This window comes from Argentina silus (assembly GCF_951799395.1).
Source record: "Argentina silus genome assembly, chromosome: 8".
In the NCBI taxonomy this organism is placed as follows: Eukaryota; Metazoa; Chordata; class Actinopteri; order Argentiniformes; family Argentinidae; genus Argentina; species Argentina silus.
Window position 1 is genome coordinate 4,554,631 of NC_139662.1, and position 20,503 is coordinate 4,575,133.

Here is a 20,503-nt window from a genome sequence, read left to right on the forward strand (position 1 = left end):
CGGAGCTTTCTCTCACCACTGTATTATAACGGGCTCTCCTCAGCCTCCAAGGACTGGCACCACGGGGGGCGGGAAAACATCTTGCTGTGCACCGACTGTCGCATCCACTTCAAGAAGTACGGCGAGCTGCCCCCCATCGAGAAGCCCGTGGACCCGCCACCGTTTATGTTCAAACCCGTCAAAGAGGAAGAGGATGGACTCAGCGGGAAGCATAGCATGAGGACCAGACGGAACAGAGGCTCGGTACGCACTTACGCCCGCTCCCTGGCGCGAGCACCTTCATTCTCCCTAACACTCAGAGCTGTCTCCTCAGAGGATTGATTGCCTTTTCTGTCGAGTGCGCTGGAGAGAAAAACACACATCCATCAATACACACATCCATCAATTGTAAAAAAAAATAAATGTTAAAAAAACAAGCAATTGTAGCTGGACTAGTAGTGAAACATGAAATGAAAGTTACAGTATTGTGAAATAGTTTTTACTTTCTGAAGCTGATGGCTTTTGGGAGGAATTTAAACAAGTGCAGGATATCTCTCTTTTCAAGATACACTAGCTGAATCCTGGCCACGATGATTGGTTTCCATAAAATGTCAGTCTCTTATGTGTGTGTGGAGGCTTCTCGCTTCTTGACCTGTTACCTCTGGTCCCTGTGGGTGCAGATGTCAACGCTACGTAGTGGCCGTAAGAAGCAGACAGCCAGCCCTGACGGCCGAGCCTCCCCAACCAATGAGGACCTCCGATCCAGCGGGCGCACGTCGCCCAGCGCAGCCAGCACCGACAGCACTGACAGCAAGACCGACTCCATGAAGAAACCCAGCAAGGTACACACACACACACACACACACACACACACACACACAAAAGAGGTAGATTTTGGACCTTGCCTCTAATGTCTTTGATGATGTGAAACCTCCCCAGAAGATTAAAGAGGAGGTGCCGTCGCCCATGAAGAATGCCAAACGCCAGCGGGAGAAAGGAACGTCGGACACGGAAGAGCCCGAGAGTGCCAGCGCCAAAAAGTCCAAGACGCAGGTGAGTTCTAGTGTTGGGTGTGTGTCGAGGGATCGTAATGGACTCCGGTCCTCAGAGTCGGGTTTGGTCGTACAGCGCTTCACACCTCACCTCTCGACCCCTTGTCCTTCAGGAGCTGAGTCGGCCCAACTCGCCTTCAGAATGCGAGGGGGAGGGCGAAGGGGAGGGCGAAAGCTCGGACGGCCGCAGCGTCAACGAGGAGTGCAGCAGCGACGCCAAGGACATCGACCAAGACAACCGCAGCTCGTCCCCCAGCATCCCCAGCCCCCGCGACAACGAGAGCGACTCGGACTCGTCGGCCCAGCAGCATCTGCTCCAGGGCCAGCACCCCCCGGTTATCCAGTGTCAGCCGGGGATCTCGGCGGCCTCCGCAGCCCCCGCTCTGCCCTCGTCCACGGCCCCCTCGCTGCCCCCCCAGATGTCCCCCTCCGCACCCCCCACCTTGCTACCTCCCCAACCGTTGCCCCAGGCCAGCCCGCTCGCCCTCCTCCAATCAGGGGCCTCTCTGCACCCTCAGAGGCTACCCTCCCCCCACTCCCCTCTGCATGGGTTGACTCAGGCTCCGCCCCCAGTGCCCACCCAGTCACTACCGAGCACGCTCCACAGCCCGCTGCCCCCCATGCCTCATTCACTCCAGGCGGGCCCCTCCCACCTGCCTCACCCACACTCCCTGTCCTCTCAAGTCTTCCCCATGGCGCAGTCTCAGGTCCCGCCCTCCCCCCTCTCAGGCCAATCGCAACAGCGACCCCACACGCCTCCCTCCCAGTCGTGCTCCCAGGGTGCAGCCCAGCACCCACGCGAGCAGCCCCTGCCCCCTGCCCCCATGTCCATGCCTCACATCAAGCCCCCACCCACTACGCCCATCCCCCAGATGCCCAACCCCCAGTCCCACAAGCACCCTCCACACCTCTCAGCGCCTCCTTTCCCTCAGATGCCCTCCAACCTGCCCCCGCCGCCTGCACTCAAACCTCTCAGCTCTTTGTCCACCCACCACCCTCCCTCAGCCCACCCCCCTCCCCTCCAGCTCATGCCCCAGGGCCAGCAGCTACAGCCTCCACCAGCCCAGCCCCCAGTCCTCACCCAATCTCAGAGCCTTCCAGCCTCAGGCAGCCACCAGCCCCCTCCACCCCCTCCCCTTCCTCCTTCAGCAGCCTCTTCTCACACCAACGTGCCCCCACAACCCCTGTTACTTCCTCACCCCTTCACTTCTGTCCTGCCTCCCTCTGGCCCTCAACCCTCCTCCTCCAACTCCTTACCATGCCTCCAGCTCCCCTCCTCTTCCTCCTCCTCCTCCTCCTCCATCTCCATGCCCCTCCCTGCGTCAGTCAGCTCAGCCTGTCCAGGCCCCGCCCTCCCGCCTGTACACATCAAAGAGGAGCCTCTGGACGAAATGGAGGAGCCAGAGAGTCCTCCACCCCCACCAAGAAGCCCCTCCCCCGAGCCCACCATCGTCAACACGCCCAGCCATGCCAGCCAATCAGCACGGTATGTCCCCACTCACGCAATCAAACACAATGTCAACACTTACAAGCTATTGTTTATCAACAGTCTAGAGAACTGAAGATTGTTGTCTTGTGATGTTGATTAGCCTCTCAGACCGCCAATGAATAGCAAGGTTTTAATACTAGAGCAACTCATCATAACAGTGAAATCGAGTGGTTAGTTTGTTTCTCACTGAATGATGTGCTTGCATAGGCTCTTTATTTTAAATCCGATATTCTATCCAATTTCGGTTTCCTCTGCTCAAAGAAGTAGTCGTCTCATGGTTTGTCAGTGCATTTTGCCCATTATTTTACACGGATCGCTCATTTCTTCTAATGATATTCAGGATTACGGTTTTCAAAGAAAAGATCTTAAGAGAGGATTTCTGTAAGAAATCTTGAGAGCTGGCCCTGTTCTGTGAAAGATTTCTGTCCCCCTTTTTGTATTAACGTGTTTTACATTGTGCCTTCAGGTTCTACAAGCACCTCGACCGGGGTTACAATACGTGTGCCAGGACGGACTTTTACTTCACTCCGCTGGCGGCCTCTAAACTGGCCAAGAAACGGGAAGAGGCTGTGGAGAAGGCCAAGAGGGAGGCTGAGCAGAGAGTACGGGACGAGAAGGAAAGAGAGAGGGAGCGGGAAAAGGATAGAGAGAGGGAACGGGAACGAGAGAAGGAGGCGGAGAGAGCTGCGGTGAGTGTCCTCTCTTGGCTCCTAGTTTTGTCTTTCGTCCCTTTTTTTAAGGCGGCTGTGTCTAAACTCTGTGTTTCTCTCTGCAGAAAGCCAGTTCGTCTCACGAGGGAAGGATGGGCGACCCCCAAATGTGTGGCCCCGCCCACATGCGGCCGCCCTTCGACGGCCCGCCCACCACCATCGCAGCTGTGCCTCCTTACATTGGCCCGGACACACCCGCCCTGCGCACTCTCAGCGAGTACGCCCGCCCCCACGTCATGTCCCCGACCAACCGCAACCACCCCTTCTTCGTGCCACTCAACCCCTCCGACCCCCTGCTGGCCTATCACATGGGGGGCCTGTACAACGCCGACCCGGGCATGCGGGAGCGCGAGCTGCGGGAGCGGGAGATGCGCGAGAGGGAGATCCGGGAGAGGGAGCTGAGGGAGAGGATGAAGCCCGGCTTCGAGCACAAGCCCCCGGAGATGGACGGCATGCACCCCTCGGCCAACCCCATGGAGCACTTTGCCCGTCACGGGGCCATCTCGCTGCCGCCCATGGCAGGCCATCACCCCTTCGCCTCCTTCCACCCGGGGCTGAACCACCTGGAGCGGGAGCGGCTGGCCCTCGGCGGGCCTCAGCTCAGGCCTGAGATGAGCTACCCGGAGCGGCTGGCCGCAGAGAGGCTCCACGCGGAGAGGATGGCCCAGGTGGCCAACGACCCCATCGCCAGGCTGCAGATGTTCAACGTGACGCCACACCACCACCAGCACTCGCACATCCACTCACACCTCCACCTACACCAGCAAGACCCACTGCACCAAGGTGAGCGAAAACCCTGCTTTCTTGCACCGACACCGTTCATTAGATTAGCATGATGATGCATTTAATTACACACCATTTTCATCACCTGTTATCCGATGAACACAATACTGTAAGCAACCAATTAGTGTCATACTGTCAGCAAAAACGGTTAACATTGTAAGCAGTGTTTTCTCCAGGTCCTGCTGTAGTGGATTGCAATGTATTAGCTTCTCTTTATCTGACAGCCTTGATAATGAATAACCTTTATTGATCTCTGGATCACACATGGCCGTGGCATGCGTTGAACTGTGATGAGTTTGTATGTATGAATATACCCTGAACAAAAACATACTAACACCCAGAAGGTGGTGGCGAATGTCTTGTGTGTCCCCCAGGCTCTGGGGCCCACCAGCTAGTAGACCCTCTGGCAGGAGGACCCCACCTGGCCCGCTTCCCTTACCCTCACGGCGGCATCCCCAACGCCCTCCTTGGCCAGCCGCAACACGAACACGAGATGCTCCGCCACCCTGTCTTCGGTAAGGACACCTCAAAAGCAACATTACAAATCTTCTCCATTACGAAACCACTACTGCTGGTGTTTTCTACCACACACTGTGTGGATAGCTGAGTGACTGATGTATGTAACCAAGCCTATGATTTGCGTGAACCCTCACAGGTACTCCATACCCACGGGACCTGCCTCCCCAAATGTCTGCAGCCCACCAGCTCCAGGCCATGCACGCCCAGTCGGCTGAGCTGCAGAGGCTGGCCATGGAGCAGCAGTGGCTGCATGGTCACCACCACATGCACGGGGGGCCTATGCCTGGACAGGAGGACTACTACAGGTCAGAACTTCATCACACACACACACACACACACAAACACACAATTGAGACTGACACAAATCTTGTCAACCAACTGTATATTAAGTTACACATACTCATTTCAGCCCCCCCCCCCCCCCCTTTTTTTCAATTTGATAGGGTGTAAGAGAGGAGATGTTCATTTCTGCTGTTGTCCTTGTTGTGTTGCAGTCGGCTGAAGAAGGAGAACGATAAGCAGCTGTAGCCCGCCGGAGGACGCAGAGACACGCAGGCGCACAGGACACAGGAAGTTGTTACAGAACAGTCTGGCAGAGGAGCTCGAGGGTCCTCCAAGCATTTTCAGTGGCAAAGAACAGAAAAGGACGAGTGGATCGTCTGAGGATTCTTTGTCTTTCCTGTCGTGGAAGTTTTTTTTATTTCTCAAGACATTGACTTTATTTGGTTTATAGCCTTCAAGTAGTGACAACGTCCTCAAGACTGATTGTGACTTTCCTGCATGAAAATACTCTAAGCTTCCCTGACGTTTTTGTAGGTGCTAGAATACAAGACACTTTGTCACTGTGCTTATGAAAAAAAGAAGACCGGTCAGGCCATTATATCGGACAGATTAAAAGTGCTATCTTAAATTCAATGTTTATTTTAATACATTGTTGGAGGTTTTCATGAAAAGCTGCAGCATGGCGTTTTTGAGTCTGTAAATAGTATATATAAACATATAATTATTATTATAATTATTATTATTATTACCAAGTGTGGACTCCAAACCAAGTCGTTTAGACCTCCAATCTTTTACGTTCTGAAGCATTATCCCTTGTTTCAGAGGGGAGCACCATGGCATTACTTGAGAACGGTTTTCTGAGATGGTTGCGGTCCAGATGTGGTTTTGCTCAGATAATGTTGCGTAGGATCACACACATCATACTCATCCATAAAGCTGTCACATCTACATCCATTCATCATCAACTCTTGACAAGCACCACAACGTTGCATTGCCTAAACTCAACATGTCACTGATTTGAGACACTTGAAGAGGAGTGATGTATTGAGGTATAGATGGAATACCTGCCCAAGCCCCTGAAAAAGACACTATTGCACTGAAATGGAAGGCTAGAGCATCCTTATGTTACTCCAATTGGTTTTTTTTGTCATGAATAATGCATTTGATGAATTTATCAATATCAGTGTTGAGTGAACAAAATCAAAAAGCGGATTTCGAGATTTTACAGATTTTAAAATGTCAATATGGCAATATATTTGACAGAACATATGAACCTGCTTCACATTATTTCTTTCAATGTTCATTTTTGTCAAGAACTTTGGTGTTTTATACGCAACACTTGGAGCTCAACGTCACTTTTTAAGTTGTTCCATGTGTGAGTCAAGTCTGTTGTCAGTTTTAAACGGGTGCTTGAGGAAACTGATGGTGCAGCGTTTCCCTCCTCTACTTGGTCAAGTTGTCCGTGTTGTTACAGGGCTTCTCCTCCATCCTGTCATCCTCCAGCTCTACTGTAATAATGTGCTCTGCCATGTTCACTGTGACACTAAAGGGGCCTACATATGGCGAGTGGGTCCAGCGCTGGGACCAGGCAGCAGTGGAGATGGTGGGCCCACTCCACCCTCTCACTGCATTCCTCAGCCTGCCTTTCTCGGGATGCACAGCCTCTCCTGGGACTCGGGGGGTGGTGTGTGTGTGCCATTGACTGTTACAAGCAGTGTTCACCGTCATACCAGTGTATGTTAGTCCATGTTTGATTTCCCTCTGGTCCATGGACATGAACGTGTCCTCTGTTTGTTTGTTTCATGCACTATCAAGACCTTGGACTTCCATTAATATTTTTAAACTGAAAATGTTTTTTTAACTGGTCCCACAGAGGGCCAAATACCTGTCCTATGGTTTGAAGTGATTTTATCTGATCTATGGGCACTATGATTCACATTGACACCAATTTGAATGCTTCCAGGTCTAATCTTAATCTGTATGCCCCTTAAAAGTAAGTCTTTCAAGATCAGAGATGAACCTCTTCTACTCCAATTCCATCTTCGACCTGTCCCTGTCTCTCTTCTGATGTATTCCTCATTTGCCTTTGCCTCCTTTCCTGACGATTTCCCTGCCTTTTAGACCCTTTTTTGTGTCTCAAAGCCTTTGATGTTAAGTGTTGTCAATGGTTTAGCTTCTTGTTTCAAAGCGGCAATAGCAGAATGTAAATTCTGACTGCTAAGATTTATATATATACTGGTATCTTGAAGCTTATTGTATATATTAGTAGTTGCCATGGGATGACACAATGTAAACAAAAAGTAGAAATAATAAGAAAAATTGTGAGTCCTGTGTTCTCTCCATTTGAGTATTTTGTAATTTTTTTGAAAAATTGGTGGAATTAAAATAAACGACTAAGTAACACCACAATACATGTTGAATTTGTGATTTATTTATATTTATGCATAGTTTTCATTTAGAACTTCACATTTGAATAGAGCATGAATGTAAATGCAACTGTTGTTTTGATTATAGTTCAAACTTTGTCATTGGCATTAGAATTAATGTACTTAATCCTGGCAGCCATTTAACATATTAATCCTCTGCTCTGAAGGGAACACATTTGAGTCATTCTCCAAGAAAAACCCCAATTGCTATAAGGAATATTTCAAATGGAGATTCATTACTGAGTCTTCAATTGAGGAATGTCTTGTAATCGTATTTTCATTCTTGCATTTTCTCTGAAAATAAGTGATTAGGTTGACCCAAACAATGTCGTTTGCACGATAGGATATAGGCTTTCGCTGAGATTTTTTCAGCTCCAATTTCTCCAGTGCTTGAGACATGGTGTTTTTCTGAAACCATCCAAGCGGCAGAAACCGAATCCCAGTGTTAGATATTGCTCCAGGTTGCAGTATAATTTGCAATATAATGATATCAAAGCCTAGCTCAGCTGAAAGTATCACCCTATTCAGGGAGCAATGCCATGCTATCTGTAGAGAAGGGTTGTCATTAGGTCCTGAGATTGTGGTACCACTAGCAATCTGTGATGGTGTGCTTCAACAATGGCTGTCATTTTGAGAAAGAGCCATTACTCCTCTCCTGCAGAAATGATGCCCCGTCCTCCATGAAATCTGGCTTCTCTGCATGCCTCTCCCCGGGCTGTCATGTGACACCAGCTTTGTTAGGAGATGCTGCTGTGTTGCTTGTTCTTCGCTCGGCTCACCTCCCCACAAGACACAACAACAAGATGTCAGAGCAGAGAGACGGTGCTGGTTGAATAATTCATCTCCCTCACCGATGGAGCCACCGTCGTGTCAGCCCAAATCCTTCTCATAATCTTGTTGTACCCCTCAGGCATGCGCACAAGGATACACTGAAATATTGTTTTAAAAACATTTCTGTCTGAATAAATACCAATATGTGCTATTGAAAGAGAGGCTATTGTCTGTTCTCAGAGATCTTGGACATCAAGCCTAATCCTCCTCCTCCTCCTTCCTCCTTCCTCATGCACTACTGGCTGGTTGAGTGTGATGCCGCGTGGCAGCCTGTAACCTACATGCTATGAGCTTGTTCAGTTGGAAGGTAGCCTTGTTCCTTCAGTGGGGGAGCTCTGTGACTGCTCTGTGGTTGATCAGGTCATGTTTATCCAAAAGCCCTGGTGACACAGTCAAGAGAAGCAATCTGTGCTGTTGAGTACTATCGCCACTGCATTCTAGATATTTCTAGATGATTCTAGAGTCATGACCATTTATCTTCAGTTGTTTGCATAAAGGGAAAAATTGCCTCATTTAACTCTGGTTGTACTTTTACTTCACTGAGTGTCCAAAGTTAGCGGAATTGGCTCCATTCTGTAAATATTGAGCCGATGGTCTTCTACTTGCATGTAAATAGAGCATTTTAATTAACACTTACTCAGCCTGCTTAACAGATGAGTCCAGAACAAGTGTAGTGTTGTCATAGCTTTCTCATCTACTCGTCTCAAAGGACATCTCAAGTCTCAAAAGTATGACCCTCTCCTTCCCTCCCATGTCATCCGTGCTGCTCATCCAGGCATGGTAATTAAGACCTGCTGTTCTGAACCTCTTGTTCATGTATTTATCAAAGGCAGAAGTACCCTTCAGGTAAGTGTCTGTGATTTCAGCTGGTAGTGTGTGGTCCTGTGTTTACTAAATGAAGACAGGAACAGGTTGAGCCTTTATCTCAGGCGGAGAACACAGATTGAAGAGTGCAGCATTTGTAGTGTTGGCCTACTCCCCAAATCTGAGAATTACTGATGGTAACATTTCTTAGCTTGCTGTACTCCTCTAGTGGCAAATTTGGTCTACATGACGGCCATTTTGAGTGTTGGAGTGGATACTGTACTTCCAACCACTGAGCTGCTGAATGCAGTCTTGTCTCCTCCTTGCCTTAGAAGTGGACACCCTTTAAAAGTGTTGCTGGTTCCTCCTTTGAGTGTGTAGAGCACAGGCCAAGCTATCCCTGTGTGTGTCTGTGTGTGTCTGTGTGCCAGTGGCTGTTAGCGGCCAGCTGTTGTTGTATCTCTCCACTGTGTTGGTGCCACGGCTGCTGCTCCCAGGGTTCTAATGATATCCTGCTCTCACATTCCTGTCATAGCCTATCTGGATTCCCCCTGTCTGCACCGGCAGGCGAGCGCGGCTGCTGGCCCGGGACTAACATTCCTCACCCGCTCCCAACACGCACGTTGCACACTCTCTAGGGTCCTGCCGACGCCTGCCGCAGCCTCACACACCGCCTCTCCTCTCTGTCTCTCTCGCTCTGTATTTCTCTTGCCATCTCTCCCCCTGCTACCCCGCGTAGCGTGGGTTGTTGACCATAGATTTGTTTTCCTTGATTTATAAACCATGTCAGTTTTTTTTAAATTGATGCAGAATAGGCAGTATACAATTTCTGCTAGCCTCACATGCTTGGCTTTGTGTCTCCCCTTTAATGTAGTGTCATAAAACATGCAGCTGGTGGAGACTAACTTTTAGTAGGATTCTGTGTCTACAATAGGAGCAGGGTCTTAACACAAGTGTAGTAGGTTGCTGTACATGATATACTGCACATATGCTCATTGTTTTCTGACTGTCTGGCTGCTTGCGTCAGCCTGTCTGTCTTAATGCATGGGCTATGTCTGTGTAATGTCACAGTCACATAGCACAGGTATTCCATCTCCATTTCAGTGCAGCATTTCATTTATTTCCTCCTGCTCTGTACAGTCTGTGGAGTTAAGTAGGATAAAGCTAAACCCAGACTACAATACTGACATTATTTGACATTTTTAATGCGGCTGTATCTCATAGCTACATTTTGCTGAAGGCAAAAAAGGAACCTCAACGACTGCAGTGTAAAAACATGTGTAGCTGTGGTGGCCCTCTGAAGCCTGCCTGTGTGTCAGGGTCGGCCATAGCAACAGTGCCGCAGCCAAATCAATCATAGCCAGCAAATGGCTTCTGCTCCTCCGCAATTTAGACAGCCATCATCTGTCTGTGGGCCAGGACTCAGGAGTGATAGCACACTGTGATTTGGCTGCTACCCTGAAGTAAGCCATAGCCTTATTCTCTCTCCCCCACAGCTTGGTGTCAGGTTAGTCCCTTCAACCCCTCACCGCCTCCTCCGGTGGGGTTTGTTGGCCAGGGCTGAGGTGGGGGCCCTAAGGGCTGTGAGGTGCAGGTGAGGCGGCGGCATGTTGGCTCAGGGGCCAGGGGAGACAGGGAGCACCCTGACCTTGTGTGTGTGTAATGGCCGTCCCTGTGATAGATGGCGGTGCCAACGCTCTCACCCATGGCGCCGTGGGGCTGTCCACGCAGATGGATTGGCCTTTGTTTTTTTGCGTACCTCCACTACACAATTAATCTTCCCTGTGAGTCCCAGGAAGAGAGCACTCTCCACCACTGCCGATAAACACACACGAGCAGGTAAACGCAGCGCTCAAGGCCCTCGAGGACAAGCACCACCCAGGAGATGGCCAAAGAAGATGTTTAAATGCAAGCTGATGGCCTCTTTCACCTTGGATATCAAAAGGAAAAAAGGCAGTGAGCACAATAATTGTCGCTGCTCCTGAGTGCAATTTATCTTGGATGAAAATAGCATCCCTGTGAAGATTCAACAGTAATAGACCCTCTCCAGCACCAGCACATATTTTGCACTGAAGCTTGATTTCTTTTCCCCAATTGCCTTTCCCATATCCTATGTTTTCTACATCATTTCACAATATAACAGGCTGAATTGAATTGCCAATTTTGCCAATGTACATCTTTAGGCACAATATTACATCTATTTACAGATATATAAAACAACACATTTGGTCAAGGCAGAAAGTAAAAGGTCAATAATCTGAGTTGATAGGCCTTCATTTAACGGCAAACCTATCAAGAAGATAGACAAAGGTTGTCGACCTTTTGTAAGTTAAATATTGTTGTTCTAACTGTCAAAATCTTAGTACCAGCCAGTGTGGTAAAGTCGTGGTGATTACATTAGCCTACATGTTTACCTGTTGATGTGATATTATAATTATCTGATAGAGGCCCCCAGCTAAGAGCCACAGGAATCAAGGTACTGGATTGCCTTTATCAGCTACTTACTGACTTGACATGCTAGATCCATCAACAAAATGCTAGAACAAACCAATGTTATATCTCTTCGGCATTCTGATCTGGAACCCAGTCCATGGCCATGATGTGGGATAGAACCTCGTAGCTGCACAGCGGTAATCAGACGCTGTAGTTAATCCCTTGGCTGTGGAGCTTTTCACAAGCTCAATGGAGCGAGTCTGTGGACCACACTGACGAGGCCTCTAGAGATGGATGTGGGAGTCAGATCTGGAGCTGTTTGCTGAGCCCAGAAATGAGCCAAGAGGAGATGAAATGGCAGGGGTTTGTAAGAAATGCTACTAAAGCTGTTCTTTAATACTGCACCGAGGTGCTGCGAAGCCTAGAAAATGACTGAAATACTGTGGTACTATCCTAAAGCACAACAGATGCAGTTAAGTCCTGGGAATGATACAAGCCGGGATGAATATACAGTTAGATACGGTGCTAAACAACATAGAATGCATGCATTTGAATAGAGGTTAAAATGTATGCAGAACTAACTACTGCATATGAGATGAATGTGGACCTCTGGAATACTTCTGCTTGTGTTGTACATCTCTCTGTAGCACCCCCTGGGGTCATTTGTGAATGCTGCATGATGTGGAAACCACTCATCCCTCCCTCTAAGTCCTCCACTCCGGTGGCTGCTGATTTAATGCGCTTAGCAGCTGTTGAGGAAAAGGAGCGAGGGCTTGTGGCATATGCTCTGAACAAAGAGGAGCATACCACACAAGCTATGACTGCTTTAACCAATGCACTGTAATTCTGCTACCGCGTTGAATGTCAAATGTATGGTAAAATCACATACATACTTCCCGCAGGTTTCCTTCAGTCAACATAATTGTTTTAAATGCTTCTTTAGCATATTCATCGTTTGGTGATTTGGTGTCACTACACAACGTGCCCCTTTGTTTTGAGGTAATACCCTAGTGGTGTGTAGGTGTACAATGTTTACATAGCTACACAAATAAATGTATTAGGTTGAAAAGACACCCCTGAACACTGCCCTCCACAGGGAGAGTTTCGACACCTTCAACATGGATGTTGAACAGAAATTGGTTTGGGGAGCCCTCTAGTGGATATTAAGAATATAGACACGATCCATAAATATGGACAAAACAGTTGCTATTCCATCAAACAATTTAAACAATGTGTATTGACCCCTTTTAATGTAATATCAATATAAACCATGCAGGTGAGTACAAATTAAGCAGTCTGACTTGTTGAATATTAGACCATGACAATCAGAGGGTGAGATAAAGCTACAACCATATTGCTTATATCTATCCGATCGTCTCAGATCTAGGGGAGTGCCTCGGGGTAGGAGTTTCAGGTTAGGGGATTTTGAATATAGCAAGTGAATGGCCTCTATTGTCACACAAGTTTACAGAGAGACGTTGGGAATTATGTTATGTAACTATACATTTCTACCATGGCAAATCAGTATAATCCGATTTATGTGGGTATTACTGTATATCTTTATCAGTGCAACTCCCATCTATGCGAGTAAAGAGTGAGTAGGTTTATGTAAATATGAAATAAAGAGACCAGAGGAGTGTTTAGACATTAGACATGATATTATATCTGAGCAATATTCAAGAGGACGATCGAGTGCACTAGATATTCAAATCCACTCACTCATCAACCACTGAGCAAGCCAGAATATCAACCTGCATCACATCTAAAAGCAATACATAGGGTAAATCACTGAGCACATAGAAAATGGGTTGTGTCTCAATCTCCCTCTCATTGTTCGTTACTTTCCCTTCATCCACACTGAATATGAGTGAGCATGGCCGATTGAGAGGGGGGGGGGAGAGGAGGAGCTGGCAGGCAGAGAGGAGGGGAGGAGAGATGAGAGAAAGACTCACTAGCCTGCTCTACCAGTGTCTGTAGCCAGCCTCCTGTCCTGACCTTGTCTCTGACCCTGCTGTAAGCGTCACCGGGTGTCTCAGCCTTGCTGAGTAGACCTGTCACACTCTGTTTCCCTCTGGCCCTCCACTGCGCCACACATAACCCAATATCCCTGCTTTGCCTTTGTGTGGCTGGGAGCACGGCAGGGAGGGAGGGAGGGAGGGAGGGAGGGAAGCCGCGCAGAGTCGATGGCCGCTCACTCGTCTCTAACTGCGCCCGCTCATTTCTCTGGCTGGCTGATTTGATGTGATGTTGGAGGGGCCAGCGCGATGCGCTCTGTGAAGGCAGAGAGCTAGCTGCAGGACGTGGCTGTAATGAGCGCCGGGCGACCCAGTAAACGTGCTCCTGTTGGGGCTCAGCACCGCTAATGAGGCCTGGGCAGATCCTGTCCCCCGGCTACACTGACTCCCTGGAAAACCCGGACAGGAGCCAGACCAGTGAAAGTAGCTCCATCTACTACCGTTTCCCAAAAATGCTTGGTTTTGATTAGACCAGGTAGTGTTCTTCAGTCCTGGTTTTGAAAACCCAATAGCTTTGCAGGCTTTTGCTCCAGCCAAGTATCAACACTTGATGATTAGAGGATTCGTTTAATCTAATGTGTGAGTGCTGGGCTTGAGCAAAAGCGTGCACACCTAGCATGCTAACTGACCCCAACAATTTTCACTAGCATTGCAAATAATGCTAACCACTGATGCAGTAGGCTACATTGCTAAACCAACCAATGGATGTCTGGATGAACAGATAAGACCGAACACAAATGGGATGATCAAAGTCATTTGCAACGGGAGTTCCCTCACATTTCTCTGCCCGTGTTATGAAATGCAATCGAATGGTCATTCTTCAGTTGGCAGCATGATTTAGAAACATGTCATCATAGAGAGAGTAACTGTGGGCACAATGAGGACGTTTTAGATTTGGCTCAGTCGTATCACCACATGAGGGCACCATACCCAAAGAAGTCATTTCACTGCCTAATGAGAGCGTAAACATGTTCAACAGAAGAAACCTGCAGTCAGAAACCACAAGCGGCCATAGATGGCGCTATAGATTTATCAGCTCAGGTTGGGAACATGACCATCAAAACACAATTTCATCCAGAATGTGGAAGTCATAATTGAGATGATATCTGCCAGCAGGGAATGCAGTGCTGATTAATGTATTGATTGTTTTATTAATTGCCTTATAATCATCATTTCTCAGCATATCATAATTGTATTTTTTGTTGTTATTGTAATTCCTTATGCTGACATTTGGAATTTAACAACATCAGCAGTGTGCATGTTCTTGTGCACCCAGTTGTAGGAGGTTCTGCTCTGTCATAATAACCAACATCTCTTTCTGTATAGCTGCATATGTAGCAGCAGGTGCATGTTGCACATGTATGTTCCATGTATGTTGCTTTAGAGCAGATTGCCTAAAGCCCCCCAGTATCTCAGATGACCTCCCTACATTAAAAGATAAGAAATTATTTTATTTTTCCAGGTAACCACAGCAGTGTTATTACACTGAATTGGGGTTGAAGCTAGTGTGTGTGTGTGTGTGTGTGTGTGTGTGTGTGTGTGTGTGTGTGTGTGTGTGTGTGTGTGTGTGTATGTGAGTGTGTGTGTGTATGTGTATGTGAGTGTGTGTGTGTGTGAGTGTGTGTGTGTGTGTGTGTGTGTTGGCTGTTATTGGCTTCCTCAGGCAGATCACCTTCTTCACAGCGGCTTGTTTTCCACTGCCGCCCTGTCTCTCCGCCTGTGTGGAAGTTGTGTGGGCACCCTCTGGATTGCCTCACTGCCGGAGCATGCCGGACCCTGTTATCCGGCTATCCATCTGTGTTATTGATTTTTTCTCCCTCTTTGTAGAGTTTCATCTTTCCTCCACTCTCCGCTTTTCAGAGGAGCGATGGAGAGAGAGAGTCAGAGGAGGGGCAAGCAAGGGGGCAGAGGAGAGATCTGAGAACTGCTGGTGGTGATGGTGGTGGGGGTGGGTGTGTGTGTGTGTGTGTGTGGGGGGGGGGGTGTTAGGGGTTGGGGGTTGGTATGGACTATGGACGAGTGGAGAGAGAGAGAGAGAGAGAAAGAAAGAAAAGACAGAGGGAGAGAGAGAGAGAAAGAAGAGAGAGAGCTGCTCTTGAAGTGTTGGAGGTTTTTTTCTCTCTCTCTCTCCACTGTCTCAGGGGAGCAACCCCCCCCCTTCTTTCCTTCCCCCTCCATCCTGCTCCAAGGCGCCTCTGGTGCACACGCTCCACTCGGCACCCCCCTCCCCCCTCCCCCTTCTCCTCCCTCCCCCTCCGCCCGCCTGCCTGCCGTCTCTCCTCCCGGGGGGCTCCTGCAGTGCTGCCGGCGCGGCCGTGATTTGCGGGAGATTTGTCTAAGTGAGAAGCAATTAGTGCGCCCAGGCACTGCTAATGTATGCATGCTCTGGCCGACCCCCCATTTGGCAGCGCCAGGGCCAGGGCAGGGTAGGGGCATGGCATCTCCAGCTCCCTGTCTTTTCATCTACAGCCATCACCGTGCTCACACTCTCTCTTAGCCGACCCAGTGCTCTCTGATTCTATTAGGGAGATAATTAGCGCACTGTTAGTGTGTACAAAACTATTTTGCCATCTCTGAGCACCTGCAGCACATACATACAGAGTAGGTCTGGCTCTGACAGAGACAGAGATGCCGTTGTGAAATGTGACAGGGGTTGATTGTGCTTGCTCTGAACTTCAGAGGACTTCTTGGTGTTTCCTACCACCTTAACAACCCTCTCACCTACGCACGTTTCCACTGTAGTTTATCAGCAGCCATCAATGGCCATGGAAAATAGTTGGTGAATGAGTGGTTGGTAGCACAGTTTTAGTACAGTAAGCCCCCTCTCCACAATCACACACACACACACACACACACACATACACACACACACACACACACACACACTCACAAACACACACACACACACATACACACACACACAAACTTGAAGACACAGTCACCATGGAACAGCAGTGGGTGGAAGGATTCCCTTTGAAACCTGCGGTGTAGATATGTGTGGGGAGGAGGTTCCGCATGATGCAACTTTTACCTCAGCCCTACACCGATGTGAACTTTGCCCTTTTTTGATTGCTCACTCTCTCTCAAGAAGAGGGTTACACTGTGTACAAACAACACAAAACTGGCCTGATTTAGACTAGAGCATTCTGCCTTCCAAGATGGAGTCCATGTGAAACGTGGGTGGTTCGGAGCGAGATGCTCGTTAATTAAAGATAGGCTAATTACTGGCAGTTCTTAGCCCAGCTTTTACGGCACTGATAAGAGGATAATCCTCTGAAGAAAGGCTGAGATCGAAGTGGTCCCTGGCGGACTGGGCCTCCCGCTCGACTGGGCCAGAAGAAAATCCCCCCTCTTTAAAGAGGCAGATTTGTAACCAGAGAGTATAGAATATATCAGCAGACTCGACTTTGAGTGGGGGAGGCCTAGAAGAATGGGTCTGTCACACTAGCCTTTCGAACGCGAGACCAAGGAAATCTGAGGTGGTCTTACTGAGTCCGGAGTGGGTCAATCAGTTTGAAAATGCAAAGCAACCCCTACGCTACTCTTTCATAATGACCATCTATTTCCCTGCTCCGTACCACCCCCATCGTCATGATTCCTTTATCACTGACAATTTTTGGACTATACTCATCATATGTAACTCTATGTGTTGGACAAGAACACCACTCGTGTGATGCTAACCCATATTTTGTCATGGAGAGATTTCCATTAACACATGCTAGGCTGTTCCCATATGCTGGGGCTCCACAGATCTATAATTTAGAGGTGGCAGATGTCCGCATGCATGATTCATGAGTGCCATTCCACACCGAGCGGGAGAGCCATCGCACCCTCTCTGCATTTAGAGGGTCCATTCTTCACTGACCCCACTGTGCACCTCCATGAGGCGATGCCACACCACAGCAAATACCCCGCCTCTCCACAATGCTCCATTATATCAACAAATACCATGCCTTTCCAGGATGGTCCATTTCATAAAAGCAGCCACGACCCAATAATGTGAGGCAAGATATTGAGCAGGTTTGGGGAAACATTATTGTACAGCTTAAGTGGTGGGTTATATTGACTACGTACCTATGCCCAATATACCGATGTGTTTGCATTCACAAATAATGATACAGCCTCTTGTCAGACATCCAATTATTCACCTTCAACAGGCATATCATTAGTTACTGCTAACACCTCCCCCAGGTTCTCAAAGATAAGCAAAGCATAAAGTAGGTTTACTCAGTAGACTACAAGTACTCAAATAAAGTCAAGAGCCTAAAGTGAGAACTGGGCTGTACCCAGGTGCCTCAGCACAGGGGTGGTGGAGGGGAGGGGGGGGGGTGAAGAAGGGTGTCGGTGTAAATCATACCTGTACTTGGAGGGAATGGCGTTGGATGGCGCTACCCTGAGAGGTGCAGCGTGGGGGATGACGCAGACGCAGGCAGGCACAGTAGATCACACGGCGCCGCCCCGCCTCAGCCCCGGTCACAGACGGCAACGGCAACCCGACACCTCCAGTGGAGCCCTGTGGCGTAGAGAGAGGCCTTCATAAAGTCTGTCCTGCCGCCGACCGCAGTAACACGAGATCCCAGGCAGCAGACAGCGGTGGTGCCTCAGTCAGGAGAGCAGGGATTTCGTGCCGCCACATGCTTGTTGCCACGGCTGGGGATCAGGCTGACATGCACTCACACACCTACAGCGCTGTGTGCTTCCTCCCTCAACCCCAAAGTCATGAGGGGTCCTCACGAGACTAAGTCTTTGCCACGCTCCACTTGTGAGGTCCACTGTGTGTGCGTGGTGTGTGTGCATGGTGTGTGTGTGTATGGTGTGTGTGAAGCGTGTGTCAGTGCTTTTGTAGGTGTCTTAAAGGGATGGTTCAGGTTATTTTTATGTTTAGGTGAAATATCATCTTACCTTGAGTTGCCAGGAGTGAAAGCTTCTCCGGTTCTCCATTCTCCAGTTTGCTGCTGCAGAAAGGGCTAACCGTTAGCAGCACCCTCTCCAATAGACCGGATTCCAATGGCACTATCGTTAGCATTGTTCAAATGACATGCCAAAATCTCCTCAGGCAAACGTCAAACAAAGTTAGGAAAACTTTATTATTATAATTCATTATTTTTTCATATAGAACGAAGTACATGAAATAATAATTTTAATTAATAACTTTAATTAAATAACTTTAATTGTGTATTATTAAATGTGTGCATAGCATGTTTTAAATTTAGCTTTAGGTATGTGTACCTGTGTGTCTGTGCTTGTGTGTGTATCTTGTGTGTATGTATGTGCGCTAGTGTTTGTGTACTTTCTGTTCATGGGAGAGAGTACTGGAATTATGTGTTTCTGTACCAATGACAAATCTAACTATCTTAACTGTTACTTACTGAAACAACATAGATTTTCTCCACATTCATCTGACCTCTTAGTACCTCTCACTAAAATTAAGAGATTTGTAAACCTTTAGCGAAGAGCTATTCCACTTGGCTCTCATTCAAGCTTTAATCAAAGTCATCACCATCTGTACTCTAACTACAGTTTTTTCCCCAGCTGACCACTACTAACACGTCTTCTGAGAACCCCATGCTCCTTGACGTGACCATCATCCCAGATATCCGGCAGAGCACCAAACGGTGAACTGCCGTTAATTGCCATATTGGTTCATAGTGCTGCCAGGGTGTTGCCCTTTACGGATCTTGAAGGGGGGTTTGTGACGGCTGGTAGGGGGGGACACGGGGGCTGGGCTCTGGGCTCTGGGCTGGCTGGGGGGACAGCAGGTCCCTGTGTTGTTCCAGCCGGTGAGGAGGTTAACTGGGCCACAGAGGAGCGGCGCGCTGAGATACTGACAGGTTGGAACCTGAGGGCTCCTGCAGGATATGAACACTGCTGGAGGGCGGTTACTGCCGCCTGCCTGAAAGGGAGGGGGAGGGGGAGGGGGGGGGATAGATGGAGAGAGAGGGAGAGGGAGGGAGAGAGAGGGAGAGAGAGTTGAGAAAGGTTGGAGATGTATAAAAAGGAGACAGAGAGAAGCAAAACTGAGAGGAGTTAAGAGAGAAGGGGAAAGAGAGAAAGACACACGCACACACACACACACGCACACACACACACACACACACACACACACACACACACACACACACAAACACACACACACCACACCAAGAGTGTAAGACCTAAAAAGTATGGGTAATTAGCTTCATTTCTAGAGTCAGTTAGCTCCACCATCTTCTTTTGTGGACCTCTGCTTAACCACAAGGCATGTGGGCATGTTTGTCTATGGGTCATTCATCGTGGTAACGGTATACTGGGTCAGGAGGTGATTGGTGGAGCAGAGGCGCGTGCTGGGGGTTGTTTGTTGATTCTCAGATAGGGCTGACCTCTCCATGACCTCCACATACAGTAGATAGATCAATATTCTCTCTTAAACTTAAATTTGTCTTCATTTGCCCATTTTCTGCCTCAGTGGGGAGCAATTAAGACAGCATTCTCAAACCTCAACATCTATTTTTAGCTCAATGGAAACATTTTTTTATTTTTTTATAATCCCCCTTCACAAATATGCCCTAACTGTAGTATGTAATATGAAAATCTCAGGTGTTATTATTTGATAACAATGAAGTACCTTAGAAACCTTAGGCTAAACTATTTAATATACTCAATTTATTTAGGATTTGACAAAAAATGATTTGTGTTATGGTTGACAATATGGTGGAAGTACTACTAAATTCATGACCTTATCATCAACCTTCAGAACTTGGAGAAGTACGAACAGTACGCCCTTTATTTTGTGGTTACAGAAATTCCGATTACAAAGCTCCTTGCGGTATCTTTTTGAAATAGAATTTCTTTCTAAATAGTGCTGGGTGTCCCTACAACGCAGGAAAGCCCTTCTGGGACCTACTCTCTCCCTCTCCACCTCCTCTTTCTCAGTCTGGTCTCTCCCCCTCTTTCTCACTTTCGTTACCCACAAGCCCCAGTGTCGCCTACAGAGCTACAGGGTTTCCCTGGAGGCTGGGCAGTGTGGGTTCAAATCTCACCTCTGTACACATTCCACCCCAACTCTCTGGGGTCACACTGTTCCACTCCGCAGAGGGAATCACCTCACAGAAAGACTATTGACTTCTGAAAGAAGGTATATGAATCACATGATATTACAGTATTGAGCTGAAACTGGTTAGCTTAACCTTTAGACATGTCG

The 20,503-nt window shown here is 48.3% G+C and overlaps 1 protein-coding gene across 6 annotated transcripts in view; it reads left to right on the plus strand.

Moving 5' to 3' along the window:
- Positions 1–7,223, plus strand: part of rerea (arginine-glutamic acid dipeptide (RE) repeats a) — a 111,221-nt gene extending 103,998 nt beyond the window's left edge. For 4 of the 6 annotated variants that reach the window (XM_083675233.1, XM_083675236.1, XM_083675237.1 and 1 more), the window contains 9 exons: positions 44–243; positions 660–821; positions 919–1,032; positions 1,145–2,517; positions 2,987–3,209; positions 3,296–4,013; positions 4,358–4,528; positions 4,669–4,837; positions 5,027–7,223. In XM_083675233.1, coding sequence (XP_083531359.1) covers positions 44–243; positions 660–821; positions 919–1,032; positions 1,145–2,517; positions 2,987–3,209; positions 3,296–4,013; positions 4,358–4,528; positions 4,669–4,837; positions 5,027–5,060 — 3,164 coding nt within the window. In that variant the 3' untranslated portion in view covers positions 5,061–7,223. Of the gene's footprint in view, positions 1–43; positions 244–659; positions 822–918; positions 1,033–1,144; positions 2,518–2,986; positions 3,210–3,295; positions 4,014–4,357; positions 4,529–4,668; positions 4,838–4,975 lie in introns of all 6 variants that reach the window. The other 2 variants (XM_083675235.1, XM_083675234.1) reach the window with 2 other exon arrangements.
- The last annotated feature ends 13,280 nt before the right edge of the window (positions 7,224–20,503 follow it).